Here is a 23,605-nt window from a genome sequence, read left to right as displayed (position 1 = left end):
TATATATATATATATATATATATGATTGTGGATTGTTTTACACAAGGAAATCATTGATTTTGTTGTATTTAAAAACATTGTTATTGCCTTATCTATTATATATTCTCAATTCTTCTTCCCATTTTGCTTCATTATTTTTTTCTATACTAAAGAGGATAAAGATATACTGAATAAATTAGTAATTAATAATTTCTTCAACTTTCAAAAATCACAAATATATAGAAACAAAATGTTTACCAAAACAATGTACATAAATGAGGGAACAATGATGATGGAGAAAAGATAGATTTGCCTTCACATTAATATCGTGGTGTGATTTTAGATTCACCAACAGATTTTAGGAATAAATTAATTGTTGTTGTGACGGTATTAAATTTATTTAAATCGGAATAATCGGAAAATAAATTGGATTGTTTACTTAAATTTTTTAAAAATAGAACATTAGTTTAATATATTTTTTACTCTAGTCAAATTAAGATGGAATAATATATATTAATTATATAAAATTTTGTATTCATATATAATTATATATTTATAGATAATTATTAATTATATATAAAATTATTTGGTTCAACCGAACAGTTTAAGTGTTTAAACTGGTTATACATAATATATTTTTTAAGTGTTCAAAGTTTGATTCCTGAAAGTAACATGTATCGGAAGGAGTAGCCACAAATCCTAAAAAAAATTAGCTCTTTAATAAAAAAAAAGGTGAGAAAATACCTTTAATAGTACCAAATTTTTTTTAGAAGAATTATAGACTAATATATTAGGAGAAAACATCATTTTTATGTGTTAGAAGATTTTGCACACATAAAAAAGATTTTTTTAAGGGTGAATATAAAATTAGCCAATTAATGAATTTCTAAGAAAACGACAATTTAATAATAAAATAATCAATATTAAGAATGACTCAAAAAGGTTATAAAATTATCGCATTTTTTTCAGAATTATTTTTCTCAAAATGAAAATAGTCTAAAGAATTAAAATATTTTATATTAAAGTTTGTTCAACTAATTTACAATTGCCCCAAGCCTTTTTTGGAAAATTTTATCCCACATAGATCTAAAGGGGAAATATAGTACAACAAAAAGGAAAAAATCTCAATAAATATGTTTTTATAATTCAATCAACAATACTTATATAAAAATAAGAATACAACATATAATATCTTTAACATAAATAAATCATTCATTAGTATATACTAAATTTTTATGAACATATTACAATATATATAAGATAATATATATATATATATATATATATATTAATTAGATAAATCTATATTTTTATTTTTCATAAGTCTATGTGCCTCGTGGATTAAGCAGCTATATATACATGTCATCTATAATTTAATATTTGTATCACCAAGTGATGTGGAATTATGAATGAATAATGAAGATTACCTATTCTAAAAATTTGTCTATAATCTTATATCATGTTAATAAAATTTTCACAGTTAATATAAATTACTATCAACGTTTCTTATTATTCATAATTTTTAATAGGTATGATAATTTCATTTAATTAGAATGTGGTTGGTGACAATTGATATGCATAAAGTTGAATAAAGGATTAAGCATTATAAGAGTGATATATTATGTTCTTGATATGAATTACACTTAAGTTTTTGTTGTTAAAAAAGTGCTTCTAAGGTAACATGGTAAAAGCTCTCAGCATCATTTTGATTATTAGCTTTTGCGAATAAAAAGAAGTAAATCTAAAATATATTATGTTAATCAAAAAATTAAAAATATATTATTTTTTCTGTTTTTGTTGTAACGGAAGAACAATTCCATGTATTTCTCATGTAATGGATCCTAAAGAATGAAATATTAAACCCTTAGTGTAATATGTATACCACTATACCTTCCTGGTTTCTCAATGTTTGAGTCCATGTATGTGAACCTGTAGGGAAATAATGAGAAGTGGCATCAACCTAGTTCATTATTTGGGTGACCACACACAAGTATATATGTTTTGTTGAAACTAGGCATACAAATATCCTGTGTTACAATGCCATTGTTCATAATTTAGTCATGAAAGCTTGTTGATGTTTATATTTGTGAGAGGGGATTAGGAAAATCCTATTGATTGTAATTTTTTCTCAACCCCCAAGAAAAACATGAAAAAGGCTCGAATGATACGATCTCGCCGTCACCTCAGAATGAAAGGGGCATGAGGAAACCCTAGGAGAGCCACCAACTCCAACTACCGTTCACGTACGCTCCATATTAGATCTGACCAACTGCAGGTACAAGATACTACCATTATCGCCTGAACAATTAGACATCTAACCCGTAATCGCAACGGCCCAATTGCAAGAGCAGAGCTCTATTCTTCTTATGGCTAGATCCATCCCATTGCAGTGATCAGGGGCGTTCGTAGTGACTAAGGGGGTCAAAGACCAAAAAGTGAGTTATTTATCAGTCAAGCATTCTATTCTTCTTATGGCTAGATCCAATCTCCCAGTCCATGCGAAAAGGAAAAAGAATTTCATGTTCTTCCTTTCGAGTAGGATCCTAGAATCGGTGGAGTGTAACACAAAAACGTAGCTCCTCTTAAAGTACAAAATAACATTAAGAGAAGAGAGAGATCGAGGAACATAAAGGTATTGGGATGAAAGAAGCATAAAGGTTTTGGGGCTAAAGGAGTAATCCGGTGGATGTATTGCAACATGAGTTTTACAGAAGAGGTAAATGAGTTTCTGATAAACTGATGAGTTTCTCACATCGGTTGAATGAACAAGGATCCTCTCCATTAGACAAGTGAATATATTATGCTAATGTACACGATGAAGATTTATTATTTTGATACACATCTATACTATATATAAAGATAAAACATCGTGTAACTTCCACCATGGCGTAATTTATATATTTCTATTTTGCCATTGCCAAGTTTTAATTTCTAAAAAAAAATCACATAATCCTAGGTAACCATTTGAAACATATTAATTATAAGTTGAATATTTATACTTTTATATCTATGTCTATATCTATACTGTATATAAATCCAAAACTTAACATAACTACCACTATCATTGGCAATTTGGGAAAAGCCCATGGGGCCCGCCCGCCCGCACATTTTGGGTGGGCAGGACATGAAAATTGTGTCCATCCGCCCGAAAATGTCCGCCCAACATGCCTTTTTCGTCCATGGGCATTTTAAATGGGCGGACAGGGCGGTCCATGAGCATCAATGAACACTAAAATAAGAAATTTGAAATTTGATGGGTCAAGTATGACAAGAGTAATTCATGTTCTCACCATGTGAGTGCATGTAGCAATTTTCCAAAATATAATATCTTACCAATTAAATTATGTCCGGTTTATACAAAACAAGATGTTATGTTTTGTGTTTTTAATCCTACTCTCACACTATGCCATGTAATCTCAAGTACTATGTCATTTTTAGTTTTTTTTTTAATTTAGGGCGGTCCGCAAACTCACCTTGCCCATGTTTAGGGCGGACAATGCATGATATTTCATGTCCTATTTAAACTGGGCATGTCCATGCCCGCCCTAATTTCGGTGGGCATTGTGTGGACATGGGCAAGATGGACATGACCGCTCTAATTGCCAATGCTAACTACCACCATGATTTATTTTCCTATTTTGCACATAATATTTTTTATTTCTAAAGTAAAACCATATAATCATAGATAACTATAATTAATGTATCTCACTTTAAGTTGGATATTATAATAAATACAAAAAGAGTTAATTATACTAACACCCCGAACTTTAGTGAAATTACACCAATCACCCCTCACTTTTCTACACCTACATAACCCTCTTCTAGTTTTTATACTTTCATTACACTGATAAATAAGTGTAATATTTTAATCAAAAAATTTGATAAATGCAATTAAGTTAAACAAAACATGGTATATTGTGAGGAAAAATTCAAAAAATATACAAATTAATGTATATTTATTATTTTTTGTTACAAAATGCATCAACAGTTCTAAAAAGATATTGTTTAAATCGCTCTTATACTATATCACGAACCAAAAATAATAAAGAGGTATCGACTCATATATTATTTGGACTTGTCTCCACAATATATCATGTTTTGTTTAACTTAATTGCATTTATCACATTTTTTGTTCACAAAATTACACTTATTTCTCATGCAGGAGTGGTCAGTGTAATGAAAATATAAAAAATGAGAGGGTTTGTGTAGGTGTAGAAAAGTGAGGGGTGATTTATATAATTTAACTAAAACTCAGAGAATGTCAGTGTAATTTACTCATACAAAAATTATAACATGAAGTACATCTAATAAAAACATTCTAATTCTCTAAAATAAAAAATATAAACTTAATACTTAATATCATAAAATAAGAATGTGAGTCAACAAAGAGGAAATACACGTGAACATGTCTAGGTAGAGTAAAGTATGAAGAATTTAAATTCCCTAGGTAGAGTAAAGTATGAAAATATAACTTCTTCATCTGTTGTAAAAAGTGACAAGATAAATGATAAAATAAATTGTTACTGTGCAATCCAAATGAAACAAGAAGCCAGCCCAAAAGGGAGAAATCAAAGAGCAAAAATATTGCTAAAGCCTGGAACAGAAACATGAAGATCTTATGCCTTTTAGCCTTCACCAGCCTTATACCAAAACTTCAAACGTGGGTGTGGGGATGCATGTGACAAACATATTATGAGACGTGGAGGCTGTATTTTTCTTTAGATAAAATATATCACACAATTATGATATGATAAAAAACATATAAGTTACTTCTGTGCAAAATTGGTGGATTCCTGAAAAAAGGGTCATTGTCTCATAGCATGACTATGTTCCTGTTAGAAAAGAAGAGAACATCCAAATCTAATTGTAGATGCTTGTAGAAGTAAAAAGTTTGTGTCATTTTTTATAGAAGAAAAAAAGGGTGTTAGATGTAATGATAAGATGATCATTGTTTATTAACAAGATGTTCAAATCATGAAAACAACCTCTTTATTAGTGAAATAAAGTCGTGTACATATATCATTCTCATAGTCCATACGGAAAGAGTGCCACGCATACTACTTTTACTTGATCATATCCTGTACAATTTCTTAGGCAAAAGGACAACCTCTTGTCCACATCCTTCAAATAAAAAAAGTTACATCTCATAAAGAGAATCTAACGTTATTATACACTTGAATAATGGTGTTTTAGGATTGGCACAAAGTCTCAATAACACCAACAGTGGCTGAAAGATTATCATCACATCAACGTCTTATATTCAAGCACATAGATTTGCATGCATATACATAGATAAAGATGAGTGTTATAATTAGTAGAAGCACTTTGTGGCTAGAACCAAAATTTGACACTTCAGTGGACACCATGTGGTCTTAAATAAATAAGGCATGTATTATAGCTTTGCCTACACTCTTATGTAAAAGTATTTTAGAGATTCTTCATCAAAATTGCCAAAAGTGAATATCAAATTGTATAAGGTTAATTATGGTTGTTATCCCAAAGAAAGGTTAGTAATGGTTAGAATATCAAACAATTTAATCTTGAAATTTATTAAGTCTACGAGAAAGTGAAATAAACTTTTCTGAAATAATTAGTCTCTTTGTTGATGTTAAACTATACTCCAGACACACACGAAAAATATTAGTCATGCCAATAATCCTTTTACATATATAATATGATTAAGTGATATTTTCTTGAAATATTGTGATTTAGAACAAAAATTCCATTTTATAAATAGAAGAGTGAGACTTAGATAGACTATATATGTAAATACTTTTGGTTCTTTTGGCACATTCTAATGTGAAACTCATAATTTATAGTGCTTTGTACAAGTCTAATCTAATTTGTTACAACTCTATCCAGAGTGAAATATGACAAAATACAATTTGTCTGAACTCTCCTCTATTCCAAGAAGATCTATGATCATTCTTACTGCTATAAGAACTGAGAACACTAGGCCAATGGTAGTGCAGTAATGACCATTGAATGTGTACATTTCACCAATTCCTTTGTGTTATTTATGTTCACAAGTCTTAATTCTAAATCCTAAGCTAGAGTGTTCTCAAGGATTTCTGAGAAATCATTTGTGAGCATCTCATTTTTATTGTTGAGAATGCAACAGTGAGTTTTGCATGATCAGAAAGGGAGTAATCTTCAGGCCATGTACCTTTCTCTACCTCAGGAGGGAACAGAACTGCTTTTTTTACACTAAAACCAATTGTTTGCTCCTCACTATCATCCACATGCTCATTATTGTTGTCATATCTCTCATCTGACCCTGTTTGGTTCCATATTTGCTGCTGCAATGCCATAAAATCATGAACATGATTTAGCCAATAAATTTTCCGATGAATAACGAAATGATCTAATTAGTCTAAGTACGATGGCATATCGCGACAATGCTATGGAAGGACATATTGCTAATTATTTAACAACATATCATTGGTAATATGCACAGAACAAAGGGGGAAAAGAAGACAAAAAAAACAAACTTCCACAACCAATCTATACATAAAATTTTCACTTCACTAAATGACTGTTTTTTCTTATGCTAGCACAGGTTATATTGTTTATGTACCCTAACATGTTGGATCAATCACACTCTAATCCCAAAGACATGCAGGAAATGGTTCATTTGAACTACACAAGTACACATGATAGAAGTTCATAGCTTACATGTTTGTCCAATGGGATGACAAAAACAATACTAGTTATTATGGATAATTCCATAAAAGATGGATGCCATCAATGCCTTATTATATGTTCTACAGATAAAAATATTCAGATTTATCGGTTGTTTTAGTGTAAATACAATTTTTTACATATAAAGAAAAGACTTAGAGTCTTCCTTACCATAAATTCTTTGTAATCAAGAACACCATTTCCGTCATTATCTGCTTGGATCCACAAGTCCTTAATCTCATCAATACTTAGGCCATGGCAATGTCCAGTTAAATTAAGCTGCACAGAATAGGAAAAAACTTTCACCAACATGAGGACTTCTCAGACAAGCACACATACTTTGTGAAACTTAATAGTGCTTTCTCTATAGTTTATACTACATCGTACCTGCCGAAGTGCTTCACAGAAACCAGAATAGGTAATAAAATCTTCATTATCAGCCTTAAGAAGGGCAAATGCATCTCTCTCTGTCAGTGAAGCTCTCCGCAATAGATACTGAAAATGGAGAAATTCATTATCAGTGACAGAAGTTTTTTTCCTTACTATATGTGGAGTCGGCTAAAGATAATTTACCTTGAACATGCCAAATACAGCTTCACTCCAACTCGATTTAAGCACTTTTCGATATTTGTCAGGATTTAGAAGCCATATAAAATCAACAGCGCATATATTTCCTCGATGATTACGGTGGCTAACCCACTGCATTGACACAAAGTTAAACCAATATCAATGGTGAACATGTTATCAAGCTGAAAAATTCAGAACAGAGTCCTAATCATGTTACCTTGTGAGCATCTGCATCAGTGTAGTGGTGTGCTGTATCATATGATGATACAAACCCCTGTGACCTCAGGAACTTATAAATATTTCCGCGTTTGCTTCCATTCCAGTCACTGATAAATCAATAAAACATACAAAAACATCTATGGTGATTCAAGTGTTTCTAAAAGAAAAGAAGTTTATGCAACTCTTTTTGAAGCTTACCCGCATAGCATAATCGGCAAAGGCTTAAGTTGGTTCTCTTTCTGATAAGATTCCACATATTGAAGCATCTTGTAGACCTTCAGAAAAATGAAGTTATAGTGAGCTTCCAAGCATAACGGTAAGTCTGGCTAAAAAACCGAAATCAAGTCCTAATATACCTGATTGAGTCTTACACGGCATAGACTTGAATCATGAGGGAATAGTAGGTGAGTATTGACAATAAGAACTTCCTGCCTAATATCACTGTTCTTGCATTCTGTAAAGGGAAAAGCTAACTTAACATGTAACAATTGAGCTACGCGATCACCACAATCATTGAAGTGCAACTCCTTATAGTTAATAACTTCAAAATGTTCCTTTTGAACTGCAATCAGAAGGCCTGTATACTCCAAGGAAACTCCATGTTAGCATTTGTACATAAAAGGTGTAGTTTCAAATTGAGGGCTAATGTTAAATACCGTCGCCGCGGTTGTTAGTCCTTCCGAGCTTGAAACTAATATAACCAGCATCACCAAGTCTCTTCTCATACAAATTAACAAGCTCCTCATTTCCAACCCAAAATTCCTGCACAAGTTCAACATATTAGCACTATTATTCATCACCAATCAAAAACAATTTCATCACAAAAGAAGAAAGTTTTTGTAGTCCATTGAAGAACCTTGCAGGCCACTCCAATCAATTTATTGAAACTCAACAAAAATAGTAACTTGCAAACCTGAAGACAGATAATGGAAGACCTCTCATACAACAACCAATCCAATATCCTATGGTTCCTGGCCAACCAATTTGCTCTAAAGTCGCTTTCGCGGCTACTCTGATCCTGTGAATTTGCACAGCACCAAAACATAAATCAGAAAGAAATAATCCAAATTGAGACTTCCCCATTTAAGAAACTCACAAATGCATATAATGCAAAAAAGAAGAGAAAAAAGAACCTCATGGTTGAGGCGCTTGTATATTGGAGCAAGAATGTTAAAAGTGGTGCAGGTAATGCAAGTTTGTTGTTGTTGATTTTCTTGTATTGAAGAGGCAATTGCATAACTTCCAATCCTTGAAATTCTTCCCATCTTCTTAGTATAAGAACTACTATCTCTTATGTTTATACTTTATACATCCAAAACCACCAATGCTACTCTTGTATATATAATCTATTTGCTCAGTTACAAGTTGTAAATTTCAACCTCACTCATACCCCACCATGTAGCCAAGTATTAAGTATCAAGTTGAATGAGGGAACATCTAAAAGCTAGAGTTACTCATTGAAAATGACCCACTTTTCTTTGTGTCTAGAAACCAATTATGTTTACATTTGATATATTAAATGAGCCTTTTGAAATAGATAGAAAAATGAAAGACTACAAATCTTCATCATAATAACTAAAGCAAGTATTAAATATAAAGTAAACACATTAAATGTCTTCAAATATGAAAAATCTTAATCTTTTCTAAAGTTACTATTTTGCACATAAAGGATTTGAAGGTCGAAAGAAAAGAGGATTTGGAAGTATTCAAAAAGTAGTTAAATTCAATGGGATAATTTGCAGTTACTGTGGTCAGCCCACAGATCTTTATGCCGAAAGCTAGAAAGTTAAACCAAATCAGTGTTTATCTTTTGAACCAAGCAATAATAGATACTATAATTATGGATGGGTTATGAATTATTTTTATACATGACTATATCCTTTTTTTTCTTTTCTTTTCTACATGGCTATATATAGAAAGTAGCTTTAAGTAAAAGTTTGATCCTTTGAGTGCAATAGATATCCTCTCTCCCAAAAATCATTTCTCTTCCTACCCCTATCCAATAAATGCACACCAAATAATATAATTTTATTTTTATATTTAATTAAATAATACATTTTAATTGGTGTAAACGCTGAATAAAAATAGAAACCGAGATAACATATCTTCATTCATTTGGGTGGGTATGGACTAAAGTCCAAAGTTACTTATGATACCAACCTCAATGGTCTAAAACACCATGACCATGTTTTTTTTGTCACTACCCAACATCCTCTTCCAAATCTATCCCACCTAGTCACCCTCCATTATTGGCTTCTCCTTATTCATGTTTCCCATTTCATTTTCAAAAAAATTTCCTTCACCACTATCATCCACACAAGCCACTTTTAATCCTCCATAGTCACTGGCCCACTGTACGATATACTTACCAAAATCAACTTAAAACCCTAAACAAAATTAAGACTTGAATCGATTTATGTTGGTGTTGATTTGAATATGATATGAGTTTAAAATCTATGCATTACAATATCACATTATTCACTTTCATTTGTATTATTTTTGTTTAAGAGTCAATATATAATTAACGTATAAATGATGGATGACAATATAAAAAACACTTAAACCTTATGAGTTTATATATTAAATCCTATGTATATTAGCTCTAATATTTAGAAATACTCAAATCAATCGTCCACTGAACTGTTAGTATTGTTAGAGTGGGTTGGTTTAGTGTTAACCAAAGCCAAACTACGAACTATACCAACTATGATTCACTACCAAAAAATTACCTAAACACATAAAATATGGTTTGCGTTACATTATTGATTAAGTATTTTTTTTTAAAAGAGTGAATAAAGAGAAAAGATGGTAAGTAGAATATGTCATTCATATCTGATGTTCAATAAAGTGTGTCACTTCATATGTTATTATTATTATCTATAGTTGGTTGAAAAATATATTTAAATTAAAAATTTAATAATTGAATAATTTTTTTATCAATCGTAAATAGTGATACATTTTTTGGACAAAAGATATATACTCTAACCATCAAATTTTCATATCATCACAGTCCAATTTTAATTAAAAATTGAAATCAATAGGCAATGAGTCACACATTTGTTAAAAATGGGCATTAGTGACTCGAGCCCAATTCTCAAAATCTGGACCTATAGATCCAGACTATGATAGCCCCATAAAAATAATTACAAGAATTTCATTGAGATACATTGTGTGTCTTTGGATTTAAGTTTGCTATAAATTGATTCTGGATGAAGTTGATTTTGCAATATCCATTTTAGTCCAAATTATGTTTCAGTAAATGGAATTATGTTTGGAAACATTTGCAATATCGACTTTCAGCCCTCATATTCTATAATACAGAGCAAGCTTTATCGAAAGTCTATACTCATATGATGAGAATTAGCATGTAATATTAATGTATTTTTCATTAATATTAATAAAAGCTTACACAAATGGCAGGATATAATACAACATGTTTTAATTCATGTACCTAACCATTCTGGTGAAGAAAAACTCTTGTTGCGGTTGACTTGTTTTTTTTTTTTTTACCCATACCTATTATCTACCTCTAGTTTTAAGTATAGATTTTCACCAAAATTCACTTTCTCATGAAGGTTTTTTTAAGTCTTTTCAATTTCTAAAACTACACTATCCTTTGGTGAAGAACTAGGTACTATGGCTATTGATTGCACCCCACCAGGCTCAGTAGCCAAGCTTGCTACTTCTCCAGCTGCTACATTTGGTTGAGGCAAGAGTTGTGCCTCTTTCTTTTTGCCCCACAAAAATGAGTATAATCCCATTATGATCAAAACCATGCCCAACAACCTGAAAATTTATATTTTGTATTATTTATCATTTCCCTATGTGTATCATTAGGAAAATTAGACCAAATTGTTAAACTATCTAAGAGGTTATAAGGAAATTGAAAATTGGTATATGATAGGAAGGAAAGATATTCATACGTTCCAACTTTCAATGATTCACCAAGAATGAAGGCTTCTGACAAGGCTACAAAAACAAGAGCCAATGGATTGAACATTGGAGGATAAGTAGGTCCTTTAATTGTAATTACCCAAGATAGTAAGCAAAAAGTGGCTGCTGTTGCTAGTGCTCCCTTCACAAACAAATTCCACTTGTTAGCAACTAAAGAATGTTGATGAAAAGTTTAATTATGTCAAATTAAATCATATTTGATAGTACTTCACAAAAGTTAGTAAATCTAATTATACTATGTTTTTTTTGTTTTGGGTTTTGGTCTGTATGTTACTTTTATGTGTGAGACTAATTCCATTAGGGGATATAGTAATAGATATTAGTCAATCATAGAAATATTACAATATTAAAGAAAGTTAAATACCAGAACTGAAATCTCAAGAGAAATCTTTTTAATGTTTTAGGGAAAAAATAAAAGATAAATCATGGAAACCTTTTTAGCATTATTCGCTCTGTCTCTCTACATTACATTTACTAGTACTTGGACATATAAGTTAATATAAAAAATACAAAGAAATGACAAGAAAGATCTTAGCACTAAAATATTTAAGCAAAGAAATAATGATGTATTTAGTAATAATTATGATCTTATTTCCATTCAAGAATTTTCATACTCTTCTTCATTTTGTATATAGTACACACAATTTAAAGGTAAGTATTCAAAAAAATCTTACCGAGTACACAACTGTGATCAGTTCTAGATTCCACTCTAATCTCCAAGAAGCTTCATTGGAATCTATGCACATACCAATTATTGATGATTGAATTGCTGCCATAATACATGCTAGCATTGTTCCCCAATATCTGAATGGAAATACTTTAAGCAACTTGACCTGTTAGAAAGAGGTGATGAATATCATTTTTAAAATTAAAGTCATGACATGTAGTTATGATCGATGATTCTAATGTCTTCTATTTCTCTTCAGAACTCAACTCACGAACGAACAATTTCACTATTTATTTTATAATAAAAATGTAAATTTTTACGAAACATAATCAACTGCAAACAAATATTTACCTACTATAAAATATAAAACCTATAAAATGACTAAATAAAAGAAGAATAATGGAAAACATACTTGTAGAATAAACCAAGCTGTATAAGAGAAGCAGCTACCAACCAAAAAGAAAGTACCACGAAGCTTATGAGTTTTGTGTGCCACAACAATAACTTGAGTGTGATGACTTGTATGACCAATATAAAACTCCTTTCCCTTGTAAATACTAGTAGCTAGTGCTCCCCCAACACACAAAATTGCCCCTATAGACTTTGCTTTACCACCCCAAGTTTGCAAGCCTAATTTCTCCATTCTGCATTAATTCATTAACCCAATGTTATGTAATAATGCTAAGCATATGCTATATTTATTTATGTAGGGGATCCCTTATTAAGCTAGATACCTTACCTGCATATGATAGAGACAATGAAAGTGCATATTGGTATCAAGTTGAGGAAGTTGGCAGAGTATGTAGCTGAAGTGTCTCTTAGACCATAATAGAACAATTCCTGAGCCATTGTCATCCTGTAATTAATTGGAACTTGTACAATTATATATTATTATTATTATTATTATTATGTATCTACTCATGTAAGTTTGTAATAAATGAATTCTAAACAAAGAAAATTTAGAGGAATTGAAGATGTGATGCTACTACTTACACAATGTTTGATTATTGAAAAGAACTACATAACTCATGCATGTGAACTTCTACTTACTAAAGTGCCATTTTCTTTCAAATTCACATGATGGTGATGTGGAGAAGGGGATATATACTCCTACTATATACTTCTACTAAATCCTCCTACCCACAAAAAAATGACACATGTCACTTGTAATCCAATCATTAATAATTAAAGTATCTTATTGTGACACATATCATCTTTTTGTAGGTAGGAGTATATAGTAGGAGATATATCATTTTTCTTTTCTTAGTCACATAAATCACAAAGAAGAGTTCATTCCAAATATCTATAATCTATTAATAGTGGAAATAATATATTATCATCATAGTCCATATTAATTATTCAAGTTATCAGATTATTTTCTGTCATTAAAAAATGAGAGGATCTACATAATTTTTATTCATGATACGTTTATCACTTGTGGGGGCCTTGGAACCAGAAACTCTATTTTATACAACTACGTAGAAAAGAGAGAAGAAAGTCAGCAAACAACGGAAATAAAAATACTAAAACATGTACTACAAAGACACATACGTTTGTTGAAAGTAAATATGAAAATCAAGGTATACTAATAATATTAACATCAAATGAATATATATTTTTGAATTATTTTACATTTATATTTAAATAATTCTTTATATAAGATAATATTTTATAATAAAACAAATAACCTTTAAATGAACATGCCAGTAAGGACAATATTAGTATTTGAAACAACAATAAGAACTTTATTAATTAAAATATCAATAAAATAATAAAATCCAAATTGAACAGAAAAAGTATTTAAAATAGTAACAATATCATAATAAAAACAGTAAGAAAAATGAATTTGAAATGTCAATAAACCAATATTAGAGCCTGAAAGCTTTTCGTAGAAAGTGCCTAAAATTAATGAACCTAGATTAATCACGCTTCTCGTTACCTTGAGAAATGTAAGTGGAAATCAATTATGAGAACAATTCTGAGATGGCCAAATGGCAATGTCAGAATCTAAATGCATGGCAGATTTTGACCAAGGTTTCTTTTTAATATATATTGATATATTAATTCCTTATTTATTAAGTAGGTTTGACCATGCAGGTTTGCTATAGGCTAAGGATTGATATAAGGCTAGGTGAGGAACAAATATTTAATTTCCTAAATCCAATTTCAAATTTTAGCACGCATTAACAAAAATATATTATGCTAATTAATTTTTAAAATTTTTATTATTGATTTTATTTTTGTTTTATTATTATTGATATAATGAGACAAAATTTGGTATAACATATTCTCTCTTTCTATATGAGCCGCCAAACCTTTCTCATCTTTAAAAACCGTGAACCAGAGTTGGTCTCACCTATTCTCAACATCAATTAAATACTTCAGTTAGGCATCAAACTATACACATTTATTATACTATTTTATGTTATAAACACTGATAGGATAACTACTCGGATATGCAATGCACCTCTTCATCTTAAAACAATCCATTAAGAGGACATTCACTTGGGTTTGGTATAAAAAGAAAATGAGAATAATGTGTCTCCTTATATTAGGAGATAACTTATTTTCTCTAGCCAGTAAAATGTGATATGTGTGCTATTTTATTTATTTTAAAAAATATTTTTATAGAAAATGATGAAACATGATACATGTCATGATTTCACTGGTAGGATGAGATAACTTATCTCCTTATACTAGAAGATACCTCATTCTCAAAGAAAATAATATAAAATAGAGTCTTCCCAGCATGGTCAAACAAAACATACTAAGCCACAAGCTCATACTCTTAGTTTCTGACAATGCCTAACGTACCCCAATATAGTTTTAGATTAATAAAATGCATGATAGGTTGTCATCCAAGACTGAAAATTTAGATAATGGTTGGCCTTACTTTCCTACACTTCTTTGTCTCTATTTAGAAATTATACTAGTTACAAATAAACTTCCAAAATAAACGGCATATTCATAGGTCAGATAAATTAGTCCATAAATGATGAAAGTTATTGATTATATGGGCCAGCAAGTTATTTCCAATTAAGTTCTAAGAATTATTTGTGTCAATCACTAAATTGATACCCCTTTTAAGATAAGCTGTATAGAGTCATTTTGTGAGGGTTAGCCTAGAGATTCCTAGAATAACTTTTAGATTAAGGTGTCTAAGGATATTACCATTTCTCCTTTTACAAAAGAAAATTATCACATTTTAATATATATTTTAAAAAAATAATCATTTTTTAGTGGAAGAGAGAATGAAAAAATGGATTGTCTACCATACTCTTTTGTTTACCAAGATATCTTTTTTTATAACATTTGATAAAAAAAATGTGTTGGAAACAACATTTAGTAAATATCCAACATTTTTTTATGAAAGGGAGTAAATACTCAATAGTTAACAAATATTCTGAAGATAAGTAAGATTATTCAAGTCTAGACAAAATTTTCAAAAACATGCACACAGATTTTCATTTTTTGTAGAGGGTAGTAAGCATTTATTAAAATTTATAAAAGAATGGTGATCATATCTATGTTTTAGACTCGTGATTTTATGCATGCAGACACTGCACACATTTATTGAGTTTAATAAGGAGAAGAAGAAACTAAAGAAAACTTACCCAACCAAGGCGCTAATGAAGATCCAAACCCAAATTGACCAAGTGAACTTCTTTGCACACCCTCTTGAATTTAACAGCAACAAGCACAACATACGTCATTACTCATTCAATAGAACAACAACAAAACATATGACATTACTCATTCAATGGAACAAAAAAACAAACAAAAGGGGTGGGAGAAATTTAGATAAAAAAAACATGAACAAAGTTAGCCCTTCATATTATATGGTCTCACACATATTCAAACCATTGATTTTGAAACATACATATATATTACCTTTCAAAGTAAAGAGCAAAGGGAGCAACACAAAGAGCAGCAACAATATGGCGATATGCATTAAGTGCAAAAATGAAAGTGCCTTCAACCAATATAACCCTTGATAGAAGCTGCATCCCAGTTGCAAACAATTGCACTAGTAACATGCTCAGCATAGCTTGTGAGGATCTGAACCATATTTTCACACCTCCCATCTTCTCTGCCCTTCTATCTATCCTTGTCAAGGGTGTTTCTAAAAAAAAGATGCACCAAAAGTAAGGTTTTAAACTCAACTTTTTTGTCTTTTCCCACAAAAAGAGACAAATATCTCAACAACAAAGAGAAGAAAAGAAAGAAGCGGTTTTTGGTTTTGGTTCTGCACCTAAGGCTTATATGTAATATAACTCTCTCATATAATACAAAACAATACTCTAAGTGAAAATCAAAAGTTTTAAGTAATGAAAGAAGGGACCTGAGATAACACTTTTAAGGCAAATAAATATGTGAGACAGTGAGTAGAAATAAATGCTGGAAAGCTTTGGAAAAATCTGAAGGACCAGATTTATATGGTGAGTGGTGACAGATGCCATACATTTGAGCAAAACCATTGTGTTAGGAAACTCTGTGTGTCAGATTGCCACTGGTTCCATGTTTGTCGCCCTTACATTTTATGAAGTGTCATGCATGATACAATAATATCAAAATATTTCTCATATACAAAAACGCGCAACACTTTCCAGATTTATAGAACAAAGTAATTATACTTTGCCTTATAAATCTGAAAAGTGTCGTGTTGATAGGCATTATAAGAGTGATCGTGATGATGACGATGATAATAATAAGGATAATATGATGCATAAAATGTACTTTATAGTTAGAGACATTTCGTGAAGGCAATGCTAACTTTCTTAGCAGGAGATAATGTGATTCTACATAAGGAAGTATCAATTGATAAAATTTCTTAGCTAAAAAGTTCAAAAGTGAGTAAACAATGGAAGTAAAGAAAGATTATGGAGACAAGTTTTGATGCCTTCTTGAGACAAAAATTGGGTAATATTGCCGAAAGTAACAACTTCAAGCAGCTATAACGTTATTACACAATTATCTACTTGGACTTCCTTTTATTCTTAACTTTTGAATTGTTACTTGTTTCTACATGACTTTCCACTTTTGGTTTTAATACTTAAAAGATTCATCTTTATTTTGAAAATAATATTAAAAATTCTAATAAGGAAAGATTTCAATGAGATAACTTACTCTTCAATGCCATGGTGCCACGTTTTTTTATAAGTAAATTGAATAAAAGTAGCCCAAGGAGCATTAACCCAGTAAAGAAAAAAATCATTTAGAAATTTTTTTGAAGTACATAGTTATACAATAATTTAGATTATTACACCAATCTCCAAACACTATGTAATTTGCACCTATTTGTCAAAAAAACTAAGTCCACCATAATGTTAATCTGTTTGTTTTATAATTTTCTTATTTCTTTCTGGTGTGAAACAAAGAAAATATTTGGTGGAAAATTGATTTTCATATAATAACTTCATTTTTTTTATGCAAATCACTAACAAACCCACCTACAAAGATTCCACAAGGATAGGAACAGAAAATTTTAAACTGATATCCACAAAACAGATTTGAAGTTAAGACTTATTCAACCCTCAAATAAGAAGTCTTATATCATGTAAAAATTATGTAAAAAAAATTAAATTGGAAATAGTTACTGCGGCACAGACTCGACAATTCTTCATAGGTTTATAATTCATCAGCATCCATTAACTTCATAAGCTTCAAATGACTATCATTTGTGTCGGTTAAGGTGTATTTTCGAAGCATTTAATAAAATAAAATTCTAAGAAGGCATCATTTGGTTGAGAATAATTATTCCTCAAATCTAGAGCACGTTTTGTCTGTGATGTTATACTGTTTGTATTATATTCCTTCAAAGGTCAGATTCATACATCTTATATAATCCATTTTATTTCGGTGTTTTGTTTATTTGCTGAGCATGGAAAATGCAATATGGATTTTTTACAATTTTCTTCAAACTAGGTACTGCCTTGTGCATTGAATGAACATAATCTTATAGGATATTTCTCTAAATTGGTTGATATATATCCATTAAATGCTAAGAATATAAATTACCTTAGAGTTAACTTTATTTATTGTTTAAGTTGCAAATTAATAAGTGAGACCACAACTCAAGTCATTATTATTGTACTAAACAATGAGAAATTTGGATCCGAAGACAAAAATCACAAGTTTCGAATGGTGTCACATTCTCTATCCCGAACTAATTAGAATTACTTTTTATTTTAGATATATTCTTTTATTCATGTGACAATATGTAATTGACCCGAAACAATAAATGAGACACCATTATCAATAAGTTATTGTTATCCCTTTATGAGATTCTACCAAAAAGAAAACCCTATTGGTAAGGTTGAACATTGTCTTTATTTTTTTTCTTTTACCTAGTGTCCTCAATGGCATTAATTCATGCTCAAACTCAACAAAAAAATCCAAGTTGATTTTATAAGAGAGAGAAATTCACATTTACTTAAATTAAAGGTGGACAACTTACAACTTTCGAAGAACTAGAAAACTGATTAATCTGAATAGGTTGAGAGCAGCAGCAGCAGAATCACCCTCTCTGAAGAACCAATCGGTGCCAAATGCAAAAAATGGCCACACTTACCAATCTCTGAAACATCACTTTTTGATAAATACATAAGGAAAACTGCAGCAACCTACACATAAATATAATTAAATACCATTGTTTTAATGAATCAAGTGCATGGTTACCTTTGATGGGTTGTTGCAGAACTGTTATTTCTGCAATCAATGAATTGTATATGTGTTTGTCATCTTTGTGGCTATGATATTAAAAGTTTTGGATTCAATAGAAAAACATTAGTTATGTTACGAGGCAAAGTAGGGGTGATAAAGAGTTTTTCGTAGCTCATTTCTCTTTTTTTAGCAAGAAAACTTCATGCCATCTCATGTTTGTTATTCTTTGATTATATGGAATCTTAGTGAAACTACTGCCAACAAATTAAAGAAGGGATATAATCTCACATGATCACGTAACTTAGTTGAATAATTTAAGTTATCTATATATGTTAATGACAAAATAACCTAGTAGCATGGGAAGAAAGATTTGCATTCTTTTTATAAACTTACTTACTTAGAATATTTACAAGACTTTCACTAAATAGGCTTATAAGGGAGAAAATAAAGGCTATAATTTCTAAAGCAATCAAAATATATTAATTGCATGAGTCCTATTAAAAATAAATAAATGAAGCAATCAAAACATATTGATTAGATGATATATCCTATTAAGTGAAAAAATAACCAAAAATAGTTAAATTATAAATCAAAGATTTGATGTTAACATTCCCCCAAGATGGGATGTGTAAGTTGGATAAGTCCCTCTTGCTCTTTTAGATGCATAGATTGATATTTGCTCAAGGATTTGATGAACAAGTCCAAATTTTGATTTGTTGAATTCACTCTCTTGGTAGTATATTGAGGTAGGAAGAAACTTTTTAATGAACAATATGACCATCAATTTTCCGGTTGTCACAAAAATTGTATCCATGTAGAAGAAGAGAGACCAATATCTTTAAAAGATAGGAGAACTAAGTTCTTTCACAAGTTTTGTTATTCATTGTTCTGTACTCTACTCCAATAGAGAAGTGAGAGACTACACTTTATTTCTTTGTCTTTCAAGAAATTAAACTAAAACCTAGAAAAATATATTATATAACTGGTAGTGAAGTATTAAAGTGGTTGAATAACAATCCCAATTTGAATCATAATAGACTTTAAGGAGTGATGATCATTTCTATTAATGGAGAGACAAGTGAGTATTTTTCATTTATATATAGGGGTAAAATTGTTATATTCTTATATCTTAAGGATAAAAATGTCAAATCATATTATATTTTTCTCTTGTTTTAGGTGTACTTGCCATCCCAACTCGACTTTAAGAGATAAATATGAAGGAAAGAAAAAATATTGGCCATAGGACTTAAGATGGTGAAGAATATAACGTGAGTAATATATAACACTCCTGTGTAGTTGACGAAGTAGGTGCATGAATTGTCATTCTCAACAAGTGTCGTTCACATTAATTAAACCTGTGACTTTTTGGTTAACTTGAGAATCTAGCAAAATCTTACACTACTAGACCAACATTTTATTGAAAGTTAAGAGTATGTTAGATATGATTTAAATATATTGTCTTTGTGACAAAAAAGACCCCATTGATATTCACTCGGGAAAGCAAACACTTTGTGCACCCTAAGATTAAAAAGACTGATATAAAAATATTAAGGCATACATGAAATTTTAGTACCTCAATTTTGGTTCATGTGTGAAATTTGCCTCCAGCCTTTTTTACGTGATTTTGGCACTCAAACATATTCAATTATTTAACTTCAGTCTCTCCATCAAAAAATTTACAAAAAAACGTTGACACTAGTCTACGTGGCAAACAGCCGATATAGCCACTCACCCATCGTGTTATAGTTTTCGGATGGAAAGTTAACCAATAATTAAAGTTGCATAATTGAACGAATTTGAGAATTATAGACGAACTTTGTCGATGAGTAGGAATAGAAATTCGAACGTGGGCGGAAAATACATTAACTTTTTTGAGATGAAACTAAACATTCACCTACGTCAAAGCTTGTATGCTTTGTTTTGTAGGGTTATTTTTTGTTTGAGTTTTCTAGTATCCAATAAAACAAATTGAAAAAATGTAGAATGGAATACCATCTATTACATAACGTATAAATTATGTAGTTTACTTGTAAGAAAATGTGAACACCATTGATGATAATTTCTATATAGTGTGATGTCATTTTGGGCTTGAGATGTTTATATAATGTAGGATGTTCAAGCTAAATGTTGAGAAGATATGACATATGCTAGGGATAAAAGAGTAAAAGATGAATGTACTGATATATGAGTTTATATATTCTTTTATTGCATCATTTACCATTTATATTTCATCATCGTTGTCTTTGGAAAAATAATCTAAATAAATGGTGGCGTATGATATAGTTAATGTGTATAAATTTTTATACTCACATTATTAATAATATGTAGATCTAAAATGAGTTTAAATTTAGGGGAGGTGTAATAATCGAATTAGACTCCTCTCTATTATTAGAGAAAAAAATTATTGATTTTACACCTAATTTTAAAAAGAGAAATGTTATATTATTATATTTTAAATATTTTAAAAGATAAAAATATTATATCATATTATTTATTTTCTTTATTTTTAATGTATTTTTCTCTCAAATAATGGAAAGGAGTAATAATTGAAATGATATTTCTCACATTTTAAAAACCAATGGGTAATAAAACAATACGTTGGATACAAAATCCAACATTTAAAAAAAATATATATTATGTCGCTGTTAATATTGAAATGGGCCTACTAACCTAGAGGCCCAAAACCAAAACACAATTACACATAATAAACATATATAACTCTCTTCTAGGGTTTCGAAACCCTAATCGCTCTCACACTCGCACACAGAGAACTTCGATAGTGTGAAATCATGAAGACGATTCTGTCTTCAGAGACAATGAACATCCCTGACGGCGTGAGCATCAAGGTTCACGCCAAGGTTATCGAAGTCGAGGGTCCACGTGGCAAGCTTGTTCGTGATTTCAAGCATTTAAACCTCGATTTTGATCTCATTACCGACGAGAATGGGAAGAAGAAGTTGAAGATCGATGCTTGGTTTGGTTCCCGGAAAACCTCCGCCGCCATCCGTACCGCCCTCAGCCACGTCGAGAATCTCATCACCGGTGTTACTAAGGGTTACCGTTATAAGATGAGGTTCGTGTATGCTCATTTTCCAATCAATGCTAGCATTGGCAATGATAGCAAGTCTATTGAGATTCGAAACTTCCTAGGCGAAAAGAAGGTACCCCTATTCAACAAGTTCCTTTTTTTCTTTTGCTAATCAATGCTTTCGTTGTTTATTAAGTTTGTGAATTTCATTTGCAGAATGATTTATTATTATGGACTTATTTTCTTAGATGACTAATCTTGTTGTTATAATCCATTAGCATTCAGAATCTTAATTGTTTTCAAATAATTAGCATTTGTTGTATATTTGTTAAGCATTCAGTATTCTAGTGTCAAGAAGTGTGTTTATTTGTTAGTGTAAATTGTCCTTTAGCAGTCAATTGATATTTGGTGAATGTGATTCTCATGTTTGGTTACTTTCCTTTTTCCAAAGATAGTATTAACTTGTTAAGATCGTTGAACCTGGTGCATTTTCATTTCATATTCTTCTGTTTTTTCCAGAATTAATTGTTTTCTGTTATTACTTGTATATCTTAGGGGCTCTGGGCATTAGTGTGGTATTGCATTGTTTATGTTTTATGTCCGTGATCCAATTTGTTGGAATAGAGAGATGAATTTCCCTGTATTTGGTTTATTATTTTGTACGGAATTGAAATATGTACTTGGCTGCCATTTTCTTAGGTGAGGAAAGTGGACATGCTTGATGGTGTTAATATCATTCGATCTGAAAAGGTCAAGGATGAGTTGATTTTGGATGGAAATGACATTGAGCTTGTGTCTCGCTCTTGTGCCCTCATTAACCAGGTTTGCAGTTCTCTACCTCTCATTATGCACCAACACAGTCAAATTTTATCCTATTTTGCTCGTGATTGGATTGTACTTATTTCCGCCCCTCTATTTTTTTCTGGAACAGAAATGCCACGTTAAAAACAAAGATATCCGGAAGTTCCTTGATGGTATCTATGTTAGTGAGAAGGGGACAATAGTTGAAGAGTAGATGATTTGAACAAATAGGAATGTTGATGTTAGTTTCAGTCGGTCGTCTGTCTTTTACTGGTGCCAATCCTTGGAGACAATTTTTGTTATCTTGTTAAGGTTTTAGATTTACAATTGTGTTACCAAATTTACCATTCTCGAAAATCTTATTTAGAATTTTTAGTTGCTGTTATATCCATCTGTTTTTTCTTAGTTTTGGTGTTACCTCCCAATTTTAGCGCCCCTTTTAAAGTGATCCGTTTGCAGTGTTTTTCTGCAAGACTGTTTGGGCCTGCTATGCCTAGATTTTTGGCCATGGGCTATGAAAAATACTTGATGGCAATGTGTCGGCGTCCTTAATTTTAATACAATTAACTAATTGTCGGTTTAAAGTTGTTCATAACATTCATCTCTATTATCACGATGGTATGTATATATAAATCCATAATTTGCAGAATAATCGGTGAATATAAACGAGGACAAGGTTGTTTAGATTTTTCATTAACCTATAATCATTATGTAAAATAGAAAATTAAAAATACAATTGATTAGTAAGGACAAGCAGCGATTTGAGATAATTTAAAATGTTAAGAATGAATGTATCCACTAAATAAGCTGATGGTTAATTGCAGACAATGGGTAGTTTCCAATGGCTAATTATAGATAAATCTAGCATGTTTGACACCAATGGGTAATTTCCAATAGTTTTTACCATCCTAATTGCAGACCATACTTTTGGTTGTTCCCTTTTGAAGTTCTAATGATGCATAATTTGGTGATTGGATTAACATACTTGACTGCTTATGATTATGAATAATTGGTAGAATATTATTGGGCTTGATAATGAGCAAAAA

The 23,605-nt window shown here is 30.7% G+C and overlaps 3 protein-coding genes across 5 annotated transcripts; 1 reads left to right on the top strand and 2 right to left on the bottom strand.

The window, feature by feature from the left end:
• On the bottom strand, positions 5,775-8,962 carry LOC109356015 (uncharacterized calcium-binding protein At1g02270-like). 2 transcript variants are annotated; one of them, XM_019599333.1, is made up of 10 exons: positions 8,580-8,962; positions 8,360-8,458; positions 8,103-8,208; positions 7,803-8,023; positions 7,645-7,721; positions 7,445-7,553; positions 7,234-7,359; positions 7,048-7,155; positions 6,832-6,939; positions 5,775-6,278 (listed from the first exon to the last, which is right to left on the bottom strand). In XM_019599333.1, the coding sequence occupies exons 1-10, from the start codon at positions 8,709-8,711 to the stop codon at positions 6,030-6,032; spliced, it is 1,335 nt and encodes a 444-aa protein (XP_019454878.1). In that variant the 5' UTR covers positions 8,712-8,962; the 3' UTR covers positions 5,775-6,029. The 2 variants fall into 2 exon arrangements, with proteins under 2 accessions (XP_019454878.1, XP_019454877.1); XM_019599332.1 differs by having other exon boundaries at positions 8,360-8,464; positions 8,580-8,959.
• On the bottom strand, positions 10,815-16,614 carry LOC109356041 (WAT1-related protein At1g09380-like). Of its 2 annotated transcripts, XM_019599367.1 has the most exons (8): positions 16,530-16,614; positions 15,959-16,190; positions 15,682-15,744; positions 12,807-12,923; positions 12,480-12,711; positions 12,075-12,233; positions 11,370-11,521; positions 10,815-11,232 (listed from the first exon to the last, which is right to left on the bottom strand). In XM_019599367.1, exons 2-8 carry the CDS (start codon positions 16,150-16,152, stop codon positions 11,028-11,030), a joined length of 1,122 nt encoding a protein of 373 aa, XP_019454912.1. In that variant the 5' UTR covers positions 16,153-16,190; positions 16,530-16,614; the 3' UTR covers positions 10,815-11,027. The 2 variants fall into 2 exon arrangements, with proteins under 2 accessions (XP_019454912.1, XP_019454911.1); XM_019599366.1 differs by lacking the exon at positions 16,530-16,614 and having other exon boundaries at positions 15,959-16,491.
• Positions 21,456-23,009, top strand: LOC109355819 (60S ribosomal protein L9). The gene is made up of 3 exons (XM_019599049.1): positions 21,456-21,891; positions 22,458-22,580; positions 22,690-23,009. The coding sequence occupies exons 1-3, from the start codon at positions 21,520-21,522 to the stop codon at positions 22,771-22,773; spliced, it is 579 nt and encodes a 192-aa protein (XP_019454594.1). The 5' UTR covers positions 21,456-21,519; the 3' UTR covers positions 22,774-23,009.

The sequence above is a fragment of the Lupinus angustifolius genome, chromosome LG09 (genome assembly GCF_001865875.1).
Source record: "Lupinus angustifolius cultivar Tanjil chromosome LG09, LupAngTanjil_v1.0, whole genome shotgun sequence".
Lineage (NCBI taxonomy): Eukaryota > Viridiplantae > Streptophyta > Magnoliopsida > Fabales > Fabaceae > Lupinus > Lupinus angustifolius.
Note: the sequence above shows the minus strand (reverse complement) of the source record. Positions and strands in the feature narration are given on the sequence as shown.

Bases quoted from the DNA above. Each gene is read 5' to 3' on its own strand.
- LOC109356015 (XM_019599332.1), bottom strand. From the start codon at position 8,711: ATGGGAAGAATTTCAAGGATTGGAAGTTATGCAATTGCCTCTTCAATA. The intron at 8,465-8,579 runs GTTCTTTTTTCT...GCAAATTCACAG, and splicing joins ACAAGCGCCTCAACCATGAG to GATCAGAGTAGCCGCGAAAG. The intron at 7,156-7,233 runs GTAAATTATCTT...CTCCATTTTCAG, and splicing joins CTGTATTTGGCATGTTCAAG to TATCTATTGCGGAGAGCTTC.
- LOC109355819 (XM_019599049.1), top strand. From the start codon at position 21,520: ATGAAGACGATTCTGTCTTCAGAGACAATGAACATCCCTGACGGCGTG. The intron at 21,892-22,457 runs GTACCCCTATTC...CCATTTTCTTAG, and splicing joins ACTTCCTAGGCGAAAAGAAG to GTGAGGAAAGTGGACATGCT. The intron at 22,581-22,689 runs GTTTGCAGTTCT...TTTCTGGAACAG, and splicing joins CTTGTGCCCTCATTAACCAG to AAATGCCACGTTAAAAACAA.
- LOC109356041 (XM_019599367.1), bottom strand. From the start codon at position 16,152: ATGGGAGGTGTGAAAATATGGTTCAGATCCTCACAAGCTATGCTGAGC. The intron at 12,234-12,479 runs GTATGTTTTCCA...TCTTTCTAACAG, and splicing joins CAGCTTGGTTTATTCTACAA to GTCAAGTTGCTTAAAGTATT. The intron at 11,522-12,074 runs GTAAGATTTTTT...TTGTTTGTGAAG, and splicing joins TGATCACAGTTGTGTACTCG to GGAGCACTAGCAACAGCAGC.